Here is a 19032-nt window from a genome sequence, read left to right on the forward strand (position 1 = left end):
GGGAGCCAGTGTACAGCTTCTGGGTCATGTGGCCAGCATGACTAAGCCGCTTCTGGCAAACCAGAGCAGCGCACGGAAACACTGTTTACCTTCCCGCCGGTGCATTACCTATTTATCTATTTGCACTTTGACATGCTTTCAAACTGCTAGGTTGGCAGGAGCAGGGACTGAGCAACGGGAGCTCACCCCGTCGCAGGGATTTGAACCGCCGATATTTTGTTGTTGTTCAGCTGTTCAGTCGTGTCCGACTCTTCGTGACCCGGTGGACCAGAGCATGCCAGGCACCCCTATCCTCCACTGCCTCCCGCAGTTTGGCCAAACTCATGCCAGTCGCTTCGATAACACTGTCCAACCATCTCATCTTCTATCGTCCCCTTCTCCTTGTGCCCTCCATCTTTCCCAACATCAGGGTCTTTTCTAGCAAGCACTAAAATTTATCTCAGTGCCATAGAAGTTTTTACTTGCTGATTTCTGAAGAGTAAACTGCTGTTAAAGACACAAGCCCAAGCTAGGTAGGGACATACTTCTTATGGCCAGTTGGTAATCCTAATCATGAATAGACGTCAAACACAGTATCACTATGAAGGGAATTATTTCCAATTTACTCCCCTGTGGGCTTGCTGCTGCTCTTTCTGTCAAGGCCCTTGTGTGGCACGACAGGCAGAAGCTCAGTAAGCTGAGATGAAGACCTAAGAGTCCTCACCTGTTGAATTTTTTTTGTCTGTAATACAAATGCTGATGACACAGGAGTCTTGCTGGGGGTGGGGGGAGATTAACACATTTAACATGTACTGGCAGTCTCCAAGACTAGAGCAGAAAAGAAAGAAATGGATGATTTAGGAGCAGCTAGAAAAGAGCGAAAAACTTAAAATGTACAGCAAAAGAGTCATGTGGCACCTTAAAAAAGAGTAACAAATTTTATTATGTCATCAGCTTTTGGGATCTAGAGGCCATCTCATCAGATATAAAAAAAAATCAATGATCTTTTTGAGTGACATCCCAAATAAAACCTTTGAATATTATATTTGAACCCATATGTTCTTCTCTGCAATAATAAAACAAACTTCAAAAAGACATGATATGGTAGCAGAAGAAGTCTGAAAGGTTTGCTGCCTTTTCCTTTTCATTCACTTAATTTAAGGCTAATATTGCCAGGCCAGCAGTTTTTAAGAAGCCCTCTGTCAAGCTTTTCACACACCAGCTGTTTCAGGTCCTGCCTCCTTGGTTGTGCAGAATGACCTTTCATAATTGACAGAGCCCAGGATGAAGCCAGCAACTACTTTAAAAAGATGATAGCCTTCCAAACTGAGAGAGACACATGTTAGCCCTTGAAATATGAGCAGTAAGATAACTCTGTCTTATGCTACCTTTTTGCAGTGTGGAAGTAAATGTGAACCTCTTAGGACTTAGGTTGAAAACCTCACTGAAAAGAGTGGGACTGAGTAAACATGCATAGGGCTGGCTATATAAGAAGCACTGTCTCCCTGTATGCAGGGGTGAGTGCACATTTTGCTGTTGAAAACTGGCCAAATGTTCTTCTTGTACTAATAAACTTGGTATTTTATCAAAGCATGATCAGAAGCTGAAAGTAATGTAGTATGTTGAGTGGGCATTTGTCATTACAAACTTGGATGCTTTGGCCAGAAAAACTGTGGTGAAACAGAAGAAACAGAGGGAAGGATAAACATTATAGTAGTACACAACATTTGTCTGCTGCTAATTAATCAGGGTATGCTACAGGGTCACAGCCTGACCTACTGTGGGTTTTACCTGGAACACTATCACTATTCAAATTTGTGGTTAAAAACTAAGAAATGGTTTCCAAAATGCATGTTTCAGCTAAATGTATGTCCCAGGTCTAAAATGGTTGAAAACTACTAATCTACAAATATTTAAAGAGAGTAAGCACCAGATAGAGAGGGGTGATTTTTTTCACACAGTGCAGGTAGGCATGGTTGTTCCATCCATAACTCCTAAATAATTCAAATGATAGAATAGTGGGTAAACAATCAAATGGATTATTCCTAGTTCTATTTTTTCTATTCTATGATGTCCTGTCTTCTAAATATACTCAGGTTATTAGACACAGTAACCTAGGAAGTGTGACCTGCTATGTACAGCTTGGTATTACAAATGGTAGAATCTATTATAAAAATCAACTTACCAATTATTTTAAACATGTGATCATTCTAACATGCAAGCACGTGTGGAGTAAGAAATTACCGCATTGCACCATATTGCTCTTCCTCATCTTCTCTGATATTTGAAATGGAAGCCCTCAAAATGTCAAATTCCATATCTCCAGCACCCTTGTCTATCCCACAAAGCATTGTTGCATTTAGTCATTTACTTAGGCTGTGTTTTAATCAAGGTACACAGTATTGAGGGACGCTTAACCTTATTAAGTACTGTAAAGTAAATTATACCTTAGGGCACATTAAGATGCAAACAAGCAAAAGGCTGTAATGTGAATTCATGCAGCATTGAGCATTGGTAAAGGTTTTGATTTCTGAGCACTTGGGATGTTTCATAAACTTCAGTGTACTACTTTCAAAGCACTGTAATTCATGTGAAATCTATTATTATTACTCATGTGAAATACAATTAATGTGAATTATTTAGTATTACATCACTTGTTTGTGAATTGTTATTATTTATATTTTTATTGAATTTATATCTCACCCTTCCTCCTGAGCCCAAAGGATTTGATAATCCTTCATCCTCAGCATTTATACTCTGAGATACATCACACTTGTCACCTTTCTGATGGTGTTGAAGTGAACCCATGATATAGTGATTTGTCAAGCCTTTATTCATTACATGGGTGACTAACTACGTGGGGTACCAGACAAGGATTTCTGGTTGTGACTTTCCCATGCAGTATCAAGATGCACTGTGATTACCCCAGAGGTTTCTGTCAAAAATAAGAACAGTGAGATAGGCCTGAAACTGTTCCATCAGAAGCACAGCACAAGAAAAGGAGTTGCCCCACAGGGTAGGCAGTGTCAGGAGCACATTTCCACCCCATTTCCTGCTGGTTTGTCTGTGGAAAAGAATGAGGGTTTCCTGAAGTGGAAGTTGGAAAAAGGTACTCTCCCTGCTCAGCTGATTGTCAATGGACCACAGAAGGAAAATATAGAGAAGGAAGTATATCAATTTAGGATGATGTCTTGTCTGCCTAGCTAAACATTGTGTGAACCTTAGCTCAACACATCTTCTCTGAATGACATGTGGGCATAAATAAGACCAAGGCAGCTGAACTAACCCATGGCACCACCAAGAACAGCTCTGGCTCTGTCCAATGTATTTTGACAATGTTTAAGAAGCTGTGGGATATTGAGCAAATATTTATTCATCCATGGGGTGTTTGCTCAACGTGCCACAGCTTCTTAAAGATTGTAAAAATACACTGGACAGAGCCAGAGCTGTTCTTGGTGGTGCAGATGAGTGCCTTCCTATGGACAACAGTTAGTCTCTGGCTTCGGGGCTTCGGGGGAATTTTGACCACAGGTGGATTTGGCTAGGTCCTGTTGGTTTTTTTCCTTCCTCAAAACAATCTTCACAACTTTGGAGTAGATCCTTAGTAGGGAGGAGCATGGGAGGGGCACCTCACCCCAACCCAGCATGGAATCCCCTTAAGGAACCTTGGAGGGTGGTGCTTTCCAGAAGCTAAGCTTCAGTGCGGGTGGGCGACATCACCCCCTACTAGTGACTGGATGAGGTCCACTGGAAGCTGTTCACACTGTGGCAGACCTCAAGAGTGGTTGAATGACAGTTTGTCAATCAGCTGGTGGGCTCGTTGATCACATGGATACATGCTCAATAGAGTTGTGGCCCAATTTAATCCAGCACCACCACAGCTTCACTGTGTCTGTGTTCCAAACTTCCTTGATATTTGTTAATATGAGCTCAGTTCTAAGAAACAAAATGTGCTATCCTGGGCACATTCAATAATGTTATGACTTAATTTGTCTGTCTGAGATGCAGCTTATGCTGCTATTGTCCATGCTGTGTCATTTTCAGAATATCCTTTGGAAGGGAGGATATAAATGGATTCCTTTGGCCTCAGATTTTTCCCCCCACTCGGGCACGCTTGAGGAGTACTGAGCTCCACTCTGCAGTGCACATAACAAAACAATAATTTGAACTGGGTAAATAACACCCCTCTAAAAATAAATAATGGAGAAAGGAGATCAATCTTATATTTACAGGTGGCTAAATACATATTTGATTTACAGATCAAAATGACTTCCCTGGGTAAAAAGAAGAAATAAGCATTTAAAACTTCCTTTCATATAGACTTGTGATAAAAGAGAAAAAAACTGCAAAGTATTTTTAGCAGCTATGAGACCTGAGATAAGCAAACTCCAAGACACCAGCTTGCAACATTTTTAAATTCTGCCACTGTTATTCTATTCTAGAGTATTATAGTTTAGCTAAAGGCTCACCAATTTCCTTTTCTTTTCTTTTCTTTTCTTTTCTTTTCTTTACTTTTCTTTTCTTTTCTTTTCTTTTCTTTTCTTTTCTTTTCTTTTCTTTTCTTTTTTGGGTTTTGTCCATGGTTTCTTCTAGCTTGTGCTACATCAGAATGTTACTGATGGTTTGCATTAGCCCCTTGAAATATGCACATGTAAATGAACAGATTGACAAACAGTGGGTGAATATGGGGGATGAAAGCATTCCTGTAGACCAGAAGGTTCGCCAGAAGTGGCTTTGTCATGCTGGCCACATGACCTGGAAACTGTATGCTGGCTCCCTAGGCCAGTAACGCGAGATGAGCGCCGCAACCCCAGAGTCAGACACGACTGGACCTAATGGTCAGGGGTGCCTTTACCTTTACCTATGTGCATATATATACTCAAACACGCATAAGATTTGCAGTGCTTTAGTTTTAGAAACAAAGTAGATCAGACTGGATATGAGTTTATTTAATGGCAACATTGCAGCCTGGTTGTATGTGTTATACACCATTCCAATCTCCGAGTGGTGTGAAATTCAAAGGGTTCCTTCCAGGCGCCTTTATGATATATTGTATAGTTACAGGTACCGTGTTTCTCCTAAAATAAGACACCGTCTTATATTTTTTTTCGCTCAACAAAACACAGTATGGCTTATTTTCAGGGGATGTCTTATTTTAACCGCGTCGCATCGGTACGCTGCATAGCCACGCCTCTCCAGGCTGTTTTAATGGGAGGTACCACGTCACTATGGCTTATTTTTGGGGTATGGCTTATTTTTGGGGAACGGCTTATATTTCGCAAATGCATAGAAATCCTGCTATGGCTTATTTTATGGCTATGTCTTATTTTAGGAGAAACAGGGTAGGTAGCCGTGTTGGTCTGCCATAGTCAAAACAAATATAAAAAATAAAAATAAAAAAATCCTTCCAGTAGCACCTTAGAGACCAACTAAGTTTGTTCTTGGTATGAGCTTTCATGCACGTTTCTTCACAACAAACTGAGTTGGTCTCTAGGGTGCTACTGGAAGTATCTATCTATTTATTTATTTATTTATTTATTTATTTATTTATCTATCGCTATGGCAGACCAACACGGCTACCTACCTGTAACTGGAACTATGGAAGGCACCACATTGAGCTGCAGGTACCTGAAGAAGTGTGCATGCACATGAAAGCTCATACCAAGAACATACCAAGCACATGAAAGCTCATACCAAGAAACTTAGTTGGTCTCTAAGGTGCTACTGGAAGGATTTTTTTATTTTGTTATTTTGTTTTGATATATTGTATAGTTACACATATATACAATGGAGGGGTTCACAGCATTAACACCCTATTCCAGGAATTTGAATCCTTGCTTTGATGTTAACATTTACTGGATCCAGGAATTAATAGGGTCTCGGTATGTAGCCTAACAACACCGTCAAAAAATTCATATGTTATTTCTACTGTTTCATGCCTAGGTCTGAGCTGTTAGTACTCTTTCTGGCTATCTAGTCACACTCTACTGGTCTCTCTCTCTCTCTCTCTCTCTCTCTCTCTCTCTCTCTCTCTCTTTGTGTGTGTGTGTCTTTCTCTTTGCATGTCGATATCCCGACCCCTCCCGTGAATAAATAAGACACAAGACACTGTAAATGTGGTTAAATGGACAATAAAAGGCCACAACTTTATTGGTTCCGGATGTTGAGCGGTATTGGCTTTAGGCATTGGATCTAACTGACTATATCCGACTCCAGTACGACGTGCTGGCAGTCCAGGAAGGGATAACCACTGTTGGGTGAGCCCTTGCTGCTGCACATCAGCTAAGAACTCACCCTGTGATCACCGATCTGGGGCGTGCCTTAGGCCCTCACCACCCACGGCTCTGGACACGGACACGCCCCCCAGACTCCTTTACGAAGTACCCTTCAGCACTTGGGGGGAGGTGTTGGCCCGTTCTCCCCCCCCACCTCCTAACCTTCCTGACCTTATCCAATGCCTAACCGCCAAACCAATGTTGTGACGAGTTGCTACGAGGTAGGCGAAAACCACTAGGCGGAGCCAATTTGCCAGGTGGAAAAATTCCTACCAGGCCCCTCAACGGCGACCAACCGTGGTCCATAGCAAGGTCAAGGAAAACCTAACCTGAAGGGAGGGTGGGAAGGGAAAGCAGGAACGAACAGGAGCCCAGGAAAAGAGGGCGAGCTCTGGCTGCAAGCCCACTTAAATGCAGTGGGCACGCCCTAGCCGGCTGCACCAGTTGGTCAGCCAGCTGGGCACCGCACCCAGAGCTTACCCAATAGCGCCAGGGGATGCAAGCATCCCCTGTGCACGTGGAGGGCTCGTGCTTACTGCAACCCCCCCTCCTTTCTAAGGGCGGAAGGGGCTTTCTCTCTAACGCATACATACACACATACAGATAATGTCATGGGAGCAGCCTTCCCCCCATGTATGTTTATTTTAGTATTTTGACCATCTGAAATGTGTTCTTTTATCTACATTTAAAAAACCTGTTAGTGTTCATTTAGAGCAAGTAGCTTTAGTGAGAGAGAGGCACTTTTTTAGTTCTAGGAAGTAAAGCAGTAGTTACTACAGGAGAATGTAGACTCAGCAGAACTATAAGCAAGTGCTATTAGCAGAATTTATTGACAGATCAAAACTGTATCATGTATGGCATGAACTGTGTTAATAGACAATGAAATACAAGTCTTCTGAGCCCTTCTAAGAGTTCAAATGATCCCTGGGCTAGTTGCACTGCCTGCAGAATTAATGGGAATTAAGTGTGATGTCTTACAAAATACTCAGTATTCACTTTTATTTGCTACAGATAAAAATATGTGATGCAGAATAATCTCTAAAGCAGATTTATGCAGGCGTACTTTGTAACTTTTGTTAAATTTTACAGGTACTCTTGTAGGGGCTTCATTTCAGTTTTAGATGAACTAAGTCTAAGGAGACATGTTCAAAACTGATTTGCCTCTAATGCTTGTAGGAGACTACTATTTTTAATTGTATTTCCTTTTAATTGATTGAACTTTAGAAATTTGTTCCCAAGTTGTGCACTGCCTAATTATACAAATTCCATAGAATTATAACATTTGAATGTGATGTAAAATTGATTAGTTTAACATCACCATGAAGAAAGGATGATAACTTATGTAGCTAACCAATTTAGTCCATTATTCCTAAAGTACATCTTCAAAGCTCTGTATTAAATAGCCTATCCACTGCAGTAATAAGAAGTATGAAATATGCAGGTATGAGGCTACTACAGTGGTCTTTCCATCACAGCCTTCGACTTCTGCTATGTAAAGGGTAAAGGTAAAGGGACCCCTGACCATTAGATCCAGTCATGGACGACTCTGGGGTTGCAGCGCTCATCTCGCTTTACTGGCCGAGGGAGCCAGCGTACAGCTTCCAGCTCATGTTGCCAGCATGACAAAGTCACTTCTGGCGAACCAGAGCAGTGCACGAAAACGCCATTTACCTTCCCGCCGGAGCGGTACCTATTTATCTACTTGCACTTTGACGTGCTTTCAAACTACTAGGTTGGCAGGAGCTGGGACCGAGCAACGGGAGCTCACACCGTCACAGGGATTCGAACCACCAACCTTCCGATCGGCAAGCCCTAGGCTCAGTGGTTTAGGCCACAGTGCCACCCTTGTCCTGCTATGTAGCTTTCCACTTTAAAACACCTGTTACTTTTGCAGAAGGAGTAAGCTGTTCTAGAGCCCAAAGCTAAGTTTTTCAGAGAGCTTCTTATTAACTTCACTGTAGTTTGGTTCATGCTTATGAAATATTCAGATAAGGAAATTGAAAACAAAGTCAATTAATTCTGCAAATACTCCTTACAACGCAAGTCTGCTGAAGGCACACGATATATGTATTCACCACCATTTCAGTATAGGGGACATTTTTCAGTTACTACAATGCCATTTGCTTATCACATCTTTAATGTGCCAGTATGCCTCAATTAAAGAGAAAACATATCTTAATGAAACATACAAGCCAATAATTGATAATATGGAAGGGCATACAGTGGACAAAAAAAAGAAACAAGTTCTTTTTAAAACATCTTCCTGTCTTTTGCACTGTGACAGTGTCCATAGGTGTAAGGCTGTTCCTGCACTGATATAGTATTTGAATGGGATCTATTCATATAAAATTTAACATTTGTAGGATCAAATTGCACAGTCAAGTGAGCCAGTTTGGCTGACTTGCATAGAACTTGGAATCTCTGTGAAGCAAAGGGTCAGTTCATCTGGCTGTTAACCAGGTTGGTGATTCAAGCCCACCCAGGGACAGCTGTGGGCAGGATTCATGCATTGCAGAGGATTGAACTAAATATTCTGAAGTCTCTCAGCCCCACTCACCTCACAGAGTGTTTGTTGTGGGGGAGGAAGGGAAAGGAGAATGTTAGCCGCTTTGAGACTCCTTTGGGTAGTGATAAAGCAGGATATAATAATAAATAATATTTATTAAGAGTTTTTTCCAATTAAATCCAAATTACAATACATGATTAAAATTTTCCAAACTCCCCTTTCTCTCACCAAGGGGAGCATACAGAACAAACCCCCCTCTCACTGGGGTGATCAACAATTCTTTCCCAATTTAACCACTTACTTTGCACATATCATCTTTACCTTTACAGACTTCCCCAATTCTTCCCCCATTGATTTCCAGATTAACCTTAATTCACAGTTATTGCCAATTAATCCCCATATTACTTTTCCTCCTCACATTTTCCTTAATTAAATTCTTTTACTAAATAATTATTCATCTTATGCATTTTATTTATCATAACAAAATAAAATTTTCTTTCCAGTAGCACCTTAGAGACCAACTAAGTTTGTTCTTGGTATGAGCTTTCGTGTGCATGCACACTTCTTCAGATACCGAAAGCTCATGCACACGAAAGCTCATACCAAGAACAAACTTAGTTGGTCTCTAAGGTGCTACTGGAAAGAAAATTTTATTTTGTTTTGACTATGGCAGACCAACACGGCTACCCACCTGTAACTGGAACTTATTTATCATTTTAACCTATCCTCTGCATTCACTATATTCCTGAACCTCCATTGCCTAATTCCAAATTTCATTACAACAACCCAATTAAAATTAATTTTATTTTAACTCTTCCCCCCCTTCCCTCCTATAGTCCCTAAAATTTAATTTTTATTCATTAACCATTATCCATTACCAATCCATATGTCTATACCATGACACAAAGAAAATTTCCATAAACACATTCATTTTTCAACCCACGCCCACCCTTTCAAATTCCAAAACCCCACAATCCTGGGAAACTGGCTTCTGCTCCTTTCTTATCTCATATGTCCTTGAGACTTTTTCAACATTGTCCAGACTCTGTACTGCCTTCGAGTGATCTCTCTTCTTTACTGCAGCCTTCCCATTCTTACTTCCTTTTGTTTTGACCCTTCTAGCTTTTCTCTTTCGTTTTTGCGGGTTGAGACCCTGAATTTTATCCTGGATCTTCTCCTCTTCTGTAGTTATATCCTTGTAGCTTTCACAAAAAGTCATAAATCCATTTTCCTGCAAAGCCAAGTCCAAAGGTACCACTGTCCCCATTAGCTGATTTAGCTGGTTTACTCCCACTGTTAAATTGTGCAAAAGTTCTAAGACCTTTGTTTGAAAGTCCTTCGACCATTTCCTTTTAGGCATCCTTAAAGTCTATAAAGCTTATGCAGTCCAAATATGTTTCTTCGCTGCACAAGCAGCCATCCAAAGTTTCCTCAAAGAGAGTATAATAATATCTTAAAGGCTTCACAAATTTCCTTGTCACAAAGTTAGTCAATAGCTTCGGAATTGAAAACTACACTTTTCCCTTTTGTTTCAATGCTCCGGGAACCGACTTCCGTTTTTAAAGTTCCCAAAACAGCCAAATTTTACGGTCGTTTTTTTTTTCTTTTAAAAAATCAGTACTTACAAGTCCAAATTAGCCGAATCTTGGAAGAATTGGGCGCTCTCTCTGTCAGCAGCCGCTACTTTTCGCTGCGAGGATAGCGGTCGATCCACAGCCCCCGCACCTCAACCTCGCCCGTCACGGCAGCCCTTACTAGGGCTTACCGGAAAGCAAGGGAGGCGCCCCAGGGGACCAGCCGGATCCCATGGCTCCAGGACGCTCTACCTGGAGTTTCTTGGGGAGTCGAGGCGTAGTTTCGACTCCCCCCTCCCCCGCAGCGACGGAGAAACCTCAGCCGAGGTTTCTCCCAACCGAGCAGAATGGCGTCCAACTGGAAGTTTCTTCTTCTTCATATATCATGGTCCTCTTACCAGGTTCAGGAGCAGATAATGAGATCTGTTACCCACAATAGAGGTGTGTCAATCCAAATAAAAATGGTATCATTTTATTTAAAAGTTAAAATCTGGACATGTTTTTAACCCATAGAAATTTCCTCAGTGGATTCTATTCTCCCCATACCCCTCCAAACAACAGAATTTTATGGCACCTTAAATTATGCCTTAAGCTTTTATTTCTTACATTGACATAAGATCCTGTGTTGTTTTTGAACAAATAGTAAACATGTTATGTTTTTTGTTATTTGACTCATTGCTTGGTAGTTACAAGATTAGGAAAAGCTTTGTTGCCTTAATTGAAGGATGAAATCTGCATCAATTTGTAAATGCACTGCACTTCTTACATTCTTAAGTGATAGATGCAAATTACACATTTTCTATTTCCCAGTATTCTAGCCTTTCTATCCATCACTGCCTCTGACTGATGTGCTACCCTTAGTACATTGTCATGCTCTTGATAGTTAGTATTTCTCTTTTTATTATGAGGATGCCAATACCTGGTTATGTTTCTTGGTTCCTCAATGTGTGCAAGGCACTTACAGATCCTCAGATGAAAGACAGTGCTTGTAGAAAGGATCATTGTTCCATTATGAATCTTCACTTGATAACTCTTGAGGATGATGAGTTGCTCAGACATACCCACATAGGCATGTTGCTTGACATTACATTAATCCCATTTGTTCCATTTGTAGCCAACATGCTCTTGTGTTTCTCTTTGCCTTTTCTTTGTCCTCGGATATTGTTGAAGACCCATTAACCTAGAAAATTCAAAAAAGACACAGCTTATTAAAAACTGTTATTCAAAGATTAACAGTGTTCAGTCAAAGCATTCTCTTACCATGTAAAGACATTGGCAACAGAATATGTTTAAATGGCTTTTCATTACATGCAAGTGTAAGCCTCAAGAGCACAGGCAATTTGGAATTTAAAATTGAAAACTTGTTGCAGTGGTAATTACATTTAAAGACAATGGATGCAGAGGATATGTTTTGGTACTTACTTGGATTATACACACTTCTCTGCCACATCGTTATGCCCTTGTTGAAAGTGCTGTCTCTCAAAGATAATATTTGGCAAAAATTATGACAGATTTTGGCAAACTGATTCACTTCCAGGGGTGTAACTATATCCTAGATGTGGGTTCTTATATGGGTGCAAATTTATCTAAACCATATTTGTGATCATGTCAACATATCAGATTTAACAATCTGAATTAAAAAACATATAGTGATATAAACTTCTATAAATATTCTTATAAATATGCATTAGAAGGGTAGAAAAAAGCTTCTATTTTATCACATACTTTAAAGCAGCTGGATAGCTGAAACTTAAATAAGATTCACAATCTTGAAATACTTTCATTTTATTTTAGTTAAAATTTCTATTCAGTCCCTCATCATTGCCTCTGAAAATCTTAACACATGTGCAACTCTGTATTGGGAGAGCTCCAATTTTTTAAGCAACACTTTGAATTGGATCAAGTAACATATACGTAGTTAGTACAGATCTCATAGAATCAAAGTAAATAAAAAAAGATGATCTACTTAACAATCTGGCAGTAACATTCTGCACTAACTGTATCTTTTGAACCATATTCAAGGGAAATCCATGTTGAAAGTGTTACAGAGTTTCATAATCCAAACAAGAGATTACCAGAAGATGGGTTTCTGTGGCCAGCAGTGACCAGGAACACCATAGCTGGTGAATTAGCTAAACATCATAATAAGTGCTCCATGGCACTGACACTACCTGACAATACTGTATGCAGGAGTACCCTCAAGCTATACAGCTGCCCAAGTCACTGAATTAAATTGAATTACAGAATTTTCAACATACACAATATTTGTTCTACTAACTTATGGAATTAATTGTTGAAAGATGTGACTTTTAGTCAAGGTTCTTTAAATCATTAGACAAATATTGGGATGATTGTTGCCTTTGTGCCACGTTTGTGAGCTGCTTTGGAGCACCTGGTTGTCATGTCAAAGATGGTTCTGCATGAAATGAAATGATCCAGCAAGGCAATTCTTATGTCCTCATGGTTATACTACCACACAGCAATAATGAACAAAAAATCCAATCTACAGATGACAAAATTATGCGGACAAAATCATGAAGCCAAGCTATCTTATGTTAGCGTTGCTGAAAAGACAAATAATGCGTGGTACTCTTATTTATTTGATTTAAAAATATTTCTACCACTCTTCATCCAAAATCTCTGTTTTCCCAGGGCAGTCCAAAGTTGCTTGTCCAGAAAGAAGTTGTTTCTCAAGAATCAGCAAGGGGTTTTAACTATACCAGTATTGGAGAGACAATTTTAGTTTTCAGCTGGTCATGTTCCAAGCAACATGAGCCTTGGAAAACAATACATTGGTTTCATTCTAATCTTACATTTAGCAGAAGCAAATCTAAAATTATTGGACTTGGATTTTTCTTTTTTTAATAGTTTGAGTTGTTTACGAACTTGCTTGGTATTTGACATATGATGAATAAAATTTGTCAATCAGTGAATTTACATTGAAATTACCCTCTTCCTTTCCCTTTTGAAATTACTGCCTTACTTTCCCATGTGGATTTATTTTTATATCCCATTCACATTAGGATGTTGAAAGGCTGCAAGGAGCTTTTAATGTGCTTAGCTGCCTCTCTGCTCTTATTATGTTTGATCAGTAAAGAGCAATCATGGAATTAAAAATGGGAGAGGAAGCTGTATGCAAGATTCAGAAGCCCCAGGGAACAAGTTTATAGCTTTCTAAGAAGCAGATTCTCACACTTACACTGAAATAACTCTATTGAAAGCAGTGTATTTTCACTACTTTTTTTTTAATGGGTTGATAAATTAGTCTTGTCAATTAGTTTTGCTTTGACGTCTAAGATTGCCACACAGTTTTCATCTTAAATGAGACTGCTAAATATATAGCTATTTGAACCTGACTTTCATCTGCTTTTATTGGCTCTTGTCTTCCAGGACCTTGGGCCTCTAGAAACAACAGCATAGATAGCGGGGAGGCAGAGGTCGGACGGAGGGTCACTCAGGAAGTACCACAAGGAGTATTCTGGCGGTCACAAATCCATATCACACAGCCACAATTCCTGAAATTCAATATCTCGTTAGGGAAGGATGCCCTTTTTGCTGTATACATAAGAAGAGGACTGCCACCTTCACATGTCCAGGTATTGTATGAAGATGTTTCATGGGGGAAAGTGTTAGTGATTATTTTAATTTTTGGTGGGATTGTGTTCTGAGATCTGGAGATACAGAGTTTCTGAAAGAATTTTGTGAGTTTCCCTGCCTCCGCTTCACCTTATTGGCTGCTACTTGTAGGAGTGAGGAAATTCAGCAGTACAATAACCCACCAAGTTGTTTTGTATTACTAGAGTTTGCTGTGAGTGGAGAAGAAAGAGAAAGTACAGAACTGCTGTTTTCTGCAAAAACTTGCATTCCCATAACATTTCTTGTCTGAGTGAGCTTCTGCAGAACATATGGAATATTATCTGTGTCCTAGGTTGCTTTGCTGTGTGTTAATTTATAGTAGCATTTGTATGGATGCAGCTCTTCTACAGTTTCATCATTTTGGATGTTCTTAGTTTAAAGAGAGAATTACCAGGTGAAAATTCAGTTCCATCTCCTTAACATAGCTCAAACACAGCAGATCCATAAGGCACATTTTATCCTGGGATTTTACTTTATTGTTGTCTTGAATAAGTTTTTAAATCCACAAATCTTGGATTAAGCTTTCTCCTGAGTGAGCTTTTTCCCTGCAGGAGCCTACAGCTCAAGCATTCCCCAGACAAAAGCTTCAATTCTTCTTTTATCCTGGCATGAGTTAACAATATTCACCTATTTCAGTAACCAAAAATTATGCACTAACTTTCTGCACAGCTATAAAGCTTGACAATAGGGTAACTCAACTGAGCAGGATCCATCGATTGCTTAATGTGATTCTAGAAACAAACAGTCAGCCTGTTCCATATCAAAATGAAAGCAGCAATAAAAGCCCCCCCCCCACTTTACATCTCACTAGATTAATAGAAATAATCTGAATTTGACATTGGATGTTGCACTAAAGTTAAAATTGAAAACACCATGTTCCTTCAGTTTAAAAATGTGATCTGTGAAAAGAGCATAAAACCTCACTTGACAGTTCATCACTGATGAGTGCTGATATGCCAAAGCAAGTCGAATCCTTTGTGGGAACAAGTCAATAATCAGAAAATTAGGTACATGATTAACCTGAGACTATGAAGACTCAGATCCTGTCTGAGAGCTCCAATGAGATTGAAACTTCTCTGTATTACTGTTTAGCAAATATTCCAAGAGCCTGTTTTAGTCAGTCAAACTGATGGAGCTGTATACTTGTTCAGAATATGTTTTGCAATTCTGTGGATAGGGAATAGTGTTTCAGAGGGGCAGCAAACTTCCATAAATGCTGGCTTGCAATGCTTGTGAGCGTAACATAAAATAATGCAGTGCTGTCTCAGGCACATTGGTCTCTAACATGTGGCAAATGATAAAATATTTGGTAAACATTTTGCCTCCCCCACCCCATGTGAAGGGGCTGTCAGGAGGAGTGAGAGTTCCTATAATAATGTTTAATAGTAAGCTGTAGGTACAATATTATTCAGCTGAGTGTCATTAGTGGCTGAGTTGCTAAGGACCAGGTGGCAAGTTTGTGCTGTATTCCAAACTGGCATTTCCCAGTGCATTTTAGACTGGGGGATATGTTGGTGAGACTTTCGTTAGGATATGTTGGTGAGAAAGATATTTATAGTAAGTTTTGCTAAACTTCTTACAAGGTAACCACACTAAAAAGTTAAAATTGTTATTTGTCATTATAGAAAGAAACAGTATGAGGTGCCCTGAGGTAATTTCTCTATGAACATTTGCATGATAGTACAGGGAGTAGAAATAGCAAGGGAGAAAAAGGGAGGTAGTGAAAGGGATAGGAATCAGTTGACTAGGAGAAAGCTCTAGATAATACTTGCCCTTTAGAGACACTCAGAGATTCAAAGAACACAGCAAAAGAAGAGAGATCACAATGCTCCTCCTTTTTACTTTTGGTGTTGCATGGGATTTGCAGTATCTCCGTGGGAAAACTTCTTTTGCTTCTTCTTTGAAGCTTCAAACTACTTCTTAGGAACTTGCCTTGCTGAATATGCTCCACTCACTGTATTCTTTTGTAATTAGCATTTGACGCTTCAAAAACACAGACAAATAACAACAGAACCCATTAAATGCAACATGAAGGCATACATTCCAAGAAGTGGGGCAAATGCAAAACTGATAATTCCAAGATGCAACCACTTAACACTTCATAGGAGCATCAAGGACAACTTCACCTCAAAATCAAGGAAGCATTGCATCCGATTGCATTTGCTTCTGTTATATCAACATCTTCTCTCCCCTATCAGTACTATGGTCTATAGTATAGTACTGATAGGAATTTCCCACAAAAAGGGAAGGTTGACAGCTATGCTTCTCTGTGAGGAGCAGGATAGAGAAGGTTGCAAATAAAAGGCTGGTGAAGAGAAAAATAAGTGTTAGACAAGAAAATTCTTTGTAACAAGCCTATGCCTGAAGTTGGGGGGTTGGGGGTGGGGGGTGAGGAAGCTGGATGGTTTAGAAGTGGGAGGAAAAAAGGAAGTAGAACAGTTCAGTCTGGATGTTCACCTGAAAGGAAGTGGCCATAGCTATATTTTAGTTTGAAAAGGAAGTGAGATGTCAACCCATCCTATCCAGCCTTACTTGTTATAACAATTTGGAGTTTTTGTTTTTTAAAAAATACAAATCTTGCACAAAGCATAGGAAGGGGCCTTTTATTGGTTACCGGAGCTGGGTTTGTTATAACAGGAGTGGGGAGATCTGTGGCGCAACAGATGTTGGGATCAGATAGAATCATAGAGTTGGAGGGGGACCATGAGGATCATCTAGTCCAACCTCCTGAAATGCAGGAATATGCAGCTGTCACATATGGGTTTCCGAACCTGCAGCCTTTGGTATCAGCACCAACAGAGCTATCCAGGCTAAATTTGTTAGACTTCAGCTTCTTTCAGCCTAAGCCAGCATAGCCAATGCTCAAGGATGATGGGAGTTGTAGTCCAAGAACACCTGAAGGGCCACAGGTTTCATAACTGCTTTACAATAACTCTTAACATTTTTGTTTCTATACGGTGGCTCTTTCTGTTTTACAGATCCATTCTTTCCTAAGAAATATAATTCTTTTTTAGTTTGAGATGTCTAGAATGGTCAGTGCTCAACATATTCAAAGACCTCTATGCTGAGTGGGTAGAATCTGCACAGTTTTTTTGTGATTAGCAGAAATGCTGTCACTGTCTTTCATTACGTGGCCCACATCTTACACTTTTATCTGTCTATACATTGCTTTAGGGAGAATGTGACATTTTCAGCAAGAACATTTTGTAAAAACAATTCATTATAATAATGCATTATATCAGATCAATTAGAGCTGAAAAATGCAAAGCAATGAGCCAATGGTGCCAAGTGGTAAAGCAGAATCAGACCTAGGATTTTTATCTGGGGGCTGGTTTTGTTCTAACAGTAAAGTATTCTTTGATTTAGTTAGCTATAATTCGTGCAGCACCTCAAATGACAAAAGTCCGCTCATCCCTGCTCCCCTACCCCCATTTTGTAGTATCATCATAATACTTCTGTCTGTAAAGAAACCATATAGAGATTCAAAACATGGCAGTTATCATAGGATATATTAAAGGAATTTTCTTCATACTCAGCAAACTGCTCACATGACAGTGTAATGCTGTTAAGAGGTAACTCAAGTAGACTACAGGTCAGGTTCTGCAGTATCGATTGGTCCAAAATGTTATTTATTACTGATATATTTAATTTATTACTAGTGTCTGAAAGCTGAGGTTTTCCCTATTTGTTTGAGTGTACTGCTCTGATGAACAACTAAACATGGAACAGAGACAACAAAATATACAGACACTCTACAAGGATGTTACCTTTCTCCCAGGGCTCTGTTGTATACAAAAATTAAACAGGCATTTTCAGTGGGTCAACTCTAATGGCGTATCTGTTTAACAATAGTGTTGCACTTCTAGTTGTGGAATGAGACCAGGTCCCTGCAGCTACAGCCACTTCAAACCATTTTAGCTCCTCTTGTGTGCTGTTCCTCTTCGATCCTACCAACTGCTGAGCCTGCCTGCTGTCTGAGATAGAATCAGTATCAGACGCAGGGGAGGCAGAAGAGTCTGCCAACACAAATCCAAGCAGAGCAGCATGTTGCCAGTGAGAAATGTCAGCTTTTATTGCTACTCTGTTCTGTGTTGACCCTCAGTGAGCAAACCTTCCAAGAGCAATAATCTTTGTTTTTCCAAGGGTGTTATCCCAATCAGGATAATTTTCCAAAAGGCTAATGACTGTGGTCTTTAACCTCTCCTTCCTCCTCAACCTCTCTTGACAGCTAGGTTAAATAACATTTGTCAAAGATGCTAGATTGAGGGGCTGATAAAAGCCTTTGTGCTTTTATTTTTCATACAATGTATATGTTGGATTCAACCTACTGTGCTCTCCTAAGACATAGTTGTAACTGAAGTGATAAACCTGTGACTTGGCTGTTTCATTTCAGGCGGTAGGTGGGAATTCACATGATTGCATGCTCCTTCATAAACCACCACCACCAAAAATTCTGCATAGGCAGTTTCTTATGTGAATAGATTTTTGTATGGAGGAGCACTCAATCATATAAACTCCACCTGTGCTCTGAAGTAGTCCAGCATACACCCAGAGTTATAATTTTAGTGGTAATGAAGCTTAAGAATATTAGCCAGATTTACATTTCAATCACTAGTGGCTCCTCTATTTCTATGAGCAAAGCACTCAACACATGTTTGGCATCTTGAAGAAAACCTCTGAGAATCTTTTCATTTGTTATTGAAAGCAGTTCCACAATTCTAGAGGTGGGTGAATCTCATTTTTTGGAAATACTTTACTAAATCAAGATTTAAGAATTATTTAGCAAAACTCACTTTGCAATACAATGATTAGTTTTCATAATGGAGGCATATTAAATATTCAAGGCAAGCATCTTCCAAATGACTCATCCTTTTATATGAAATCTATTTGGTTTGGGCATGCCAGTGTTAGGGGACACAAAGTTATGGTAACTTAATATTGAGTGCATACATCTTTCTTTCAGACACATCCATCTATCTCTATCAGCAGTTAGAGAGATAAATGTGCCTGAAACAAGACACATTTTCATTGGGAACTATTACAATATTTGATATGTTTGTGT

General features: G+C 39.7%; 1 protein-coding gene across 2 annotated transcripts in view; it reads left to right on the forward strand.

The window, feature by feature from the left end:
• LOC117041261 (teneurin-2) overlaps positions 1-19032 on the forward strand; it is a 479562-nt gene that overhangs the window by 321745 nt on the left and 138785 nt on the right. For both annotated transcript variants that reach the window (XM_033139834.1, XM_033139833.1), the window contains exon 8: positions 13725-13930. In XM_033139834.1, the coding sequence (XP_032995725.1) occupies positions 13725-13930 (206 nt within the window). The remainder of the gene's footprint in view (positions 1-13724; positions 13931-19032) is intronic.

Source organism: Lacerta agilis, chromosome 2 (genome assembly GCF_009819535.1).
Source record: "Lacerta agilis isolate rLacAgi1 chromosome 2, rLacAgi1.pri, whole genome shotgun sequence".
Classification (NCBI taxonomy): domain Eukaryota; kingdom Metazoa; phylum Chordata; class Lepidosauria; order Squamata; family Lacertidae; genus Lacerta; species Lacerta agilis.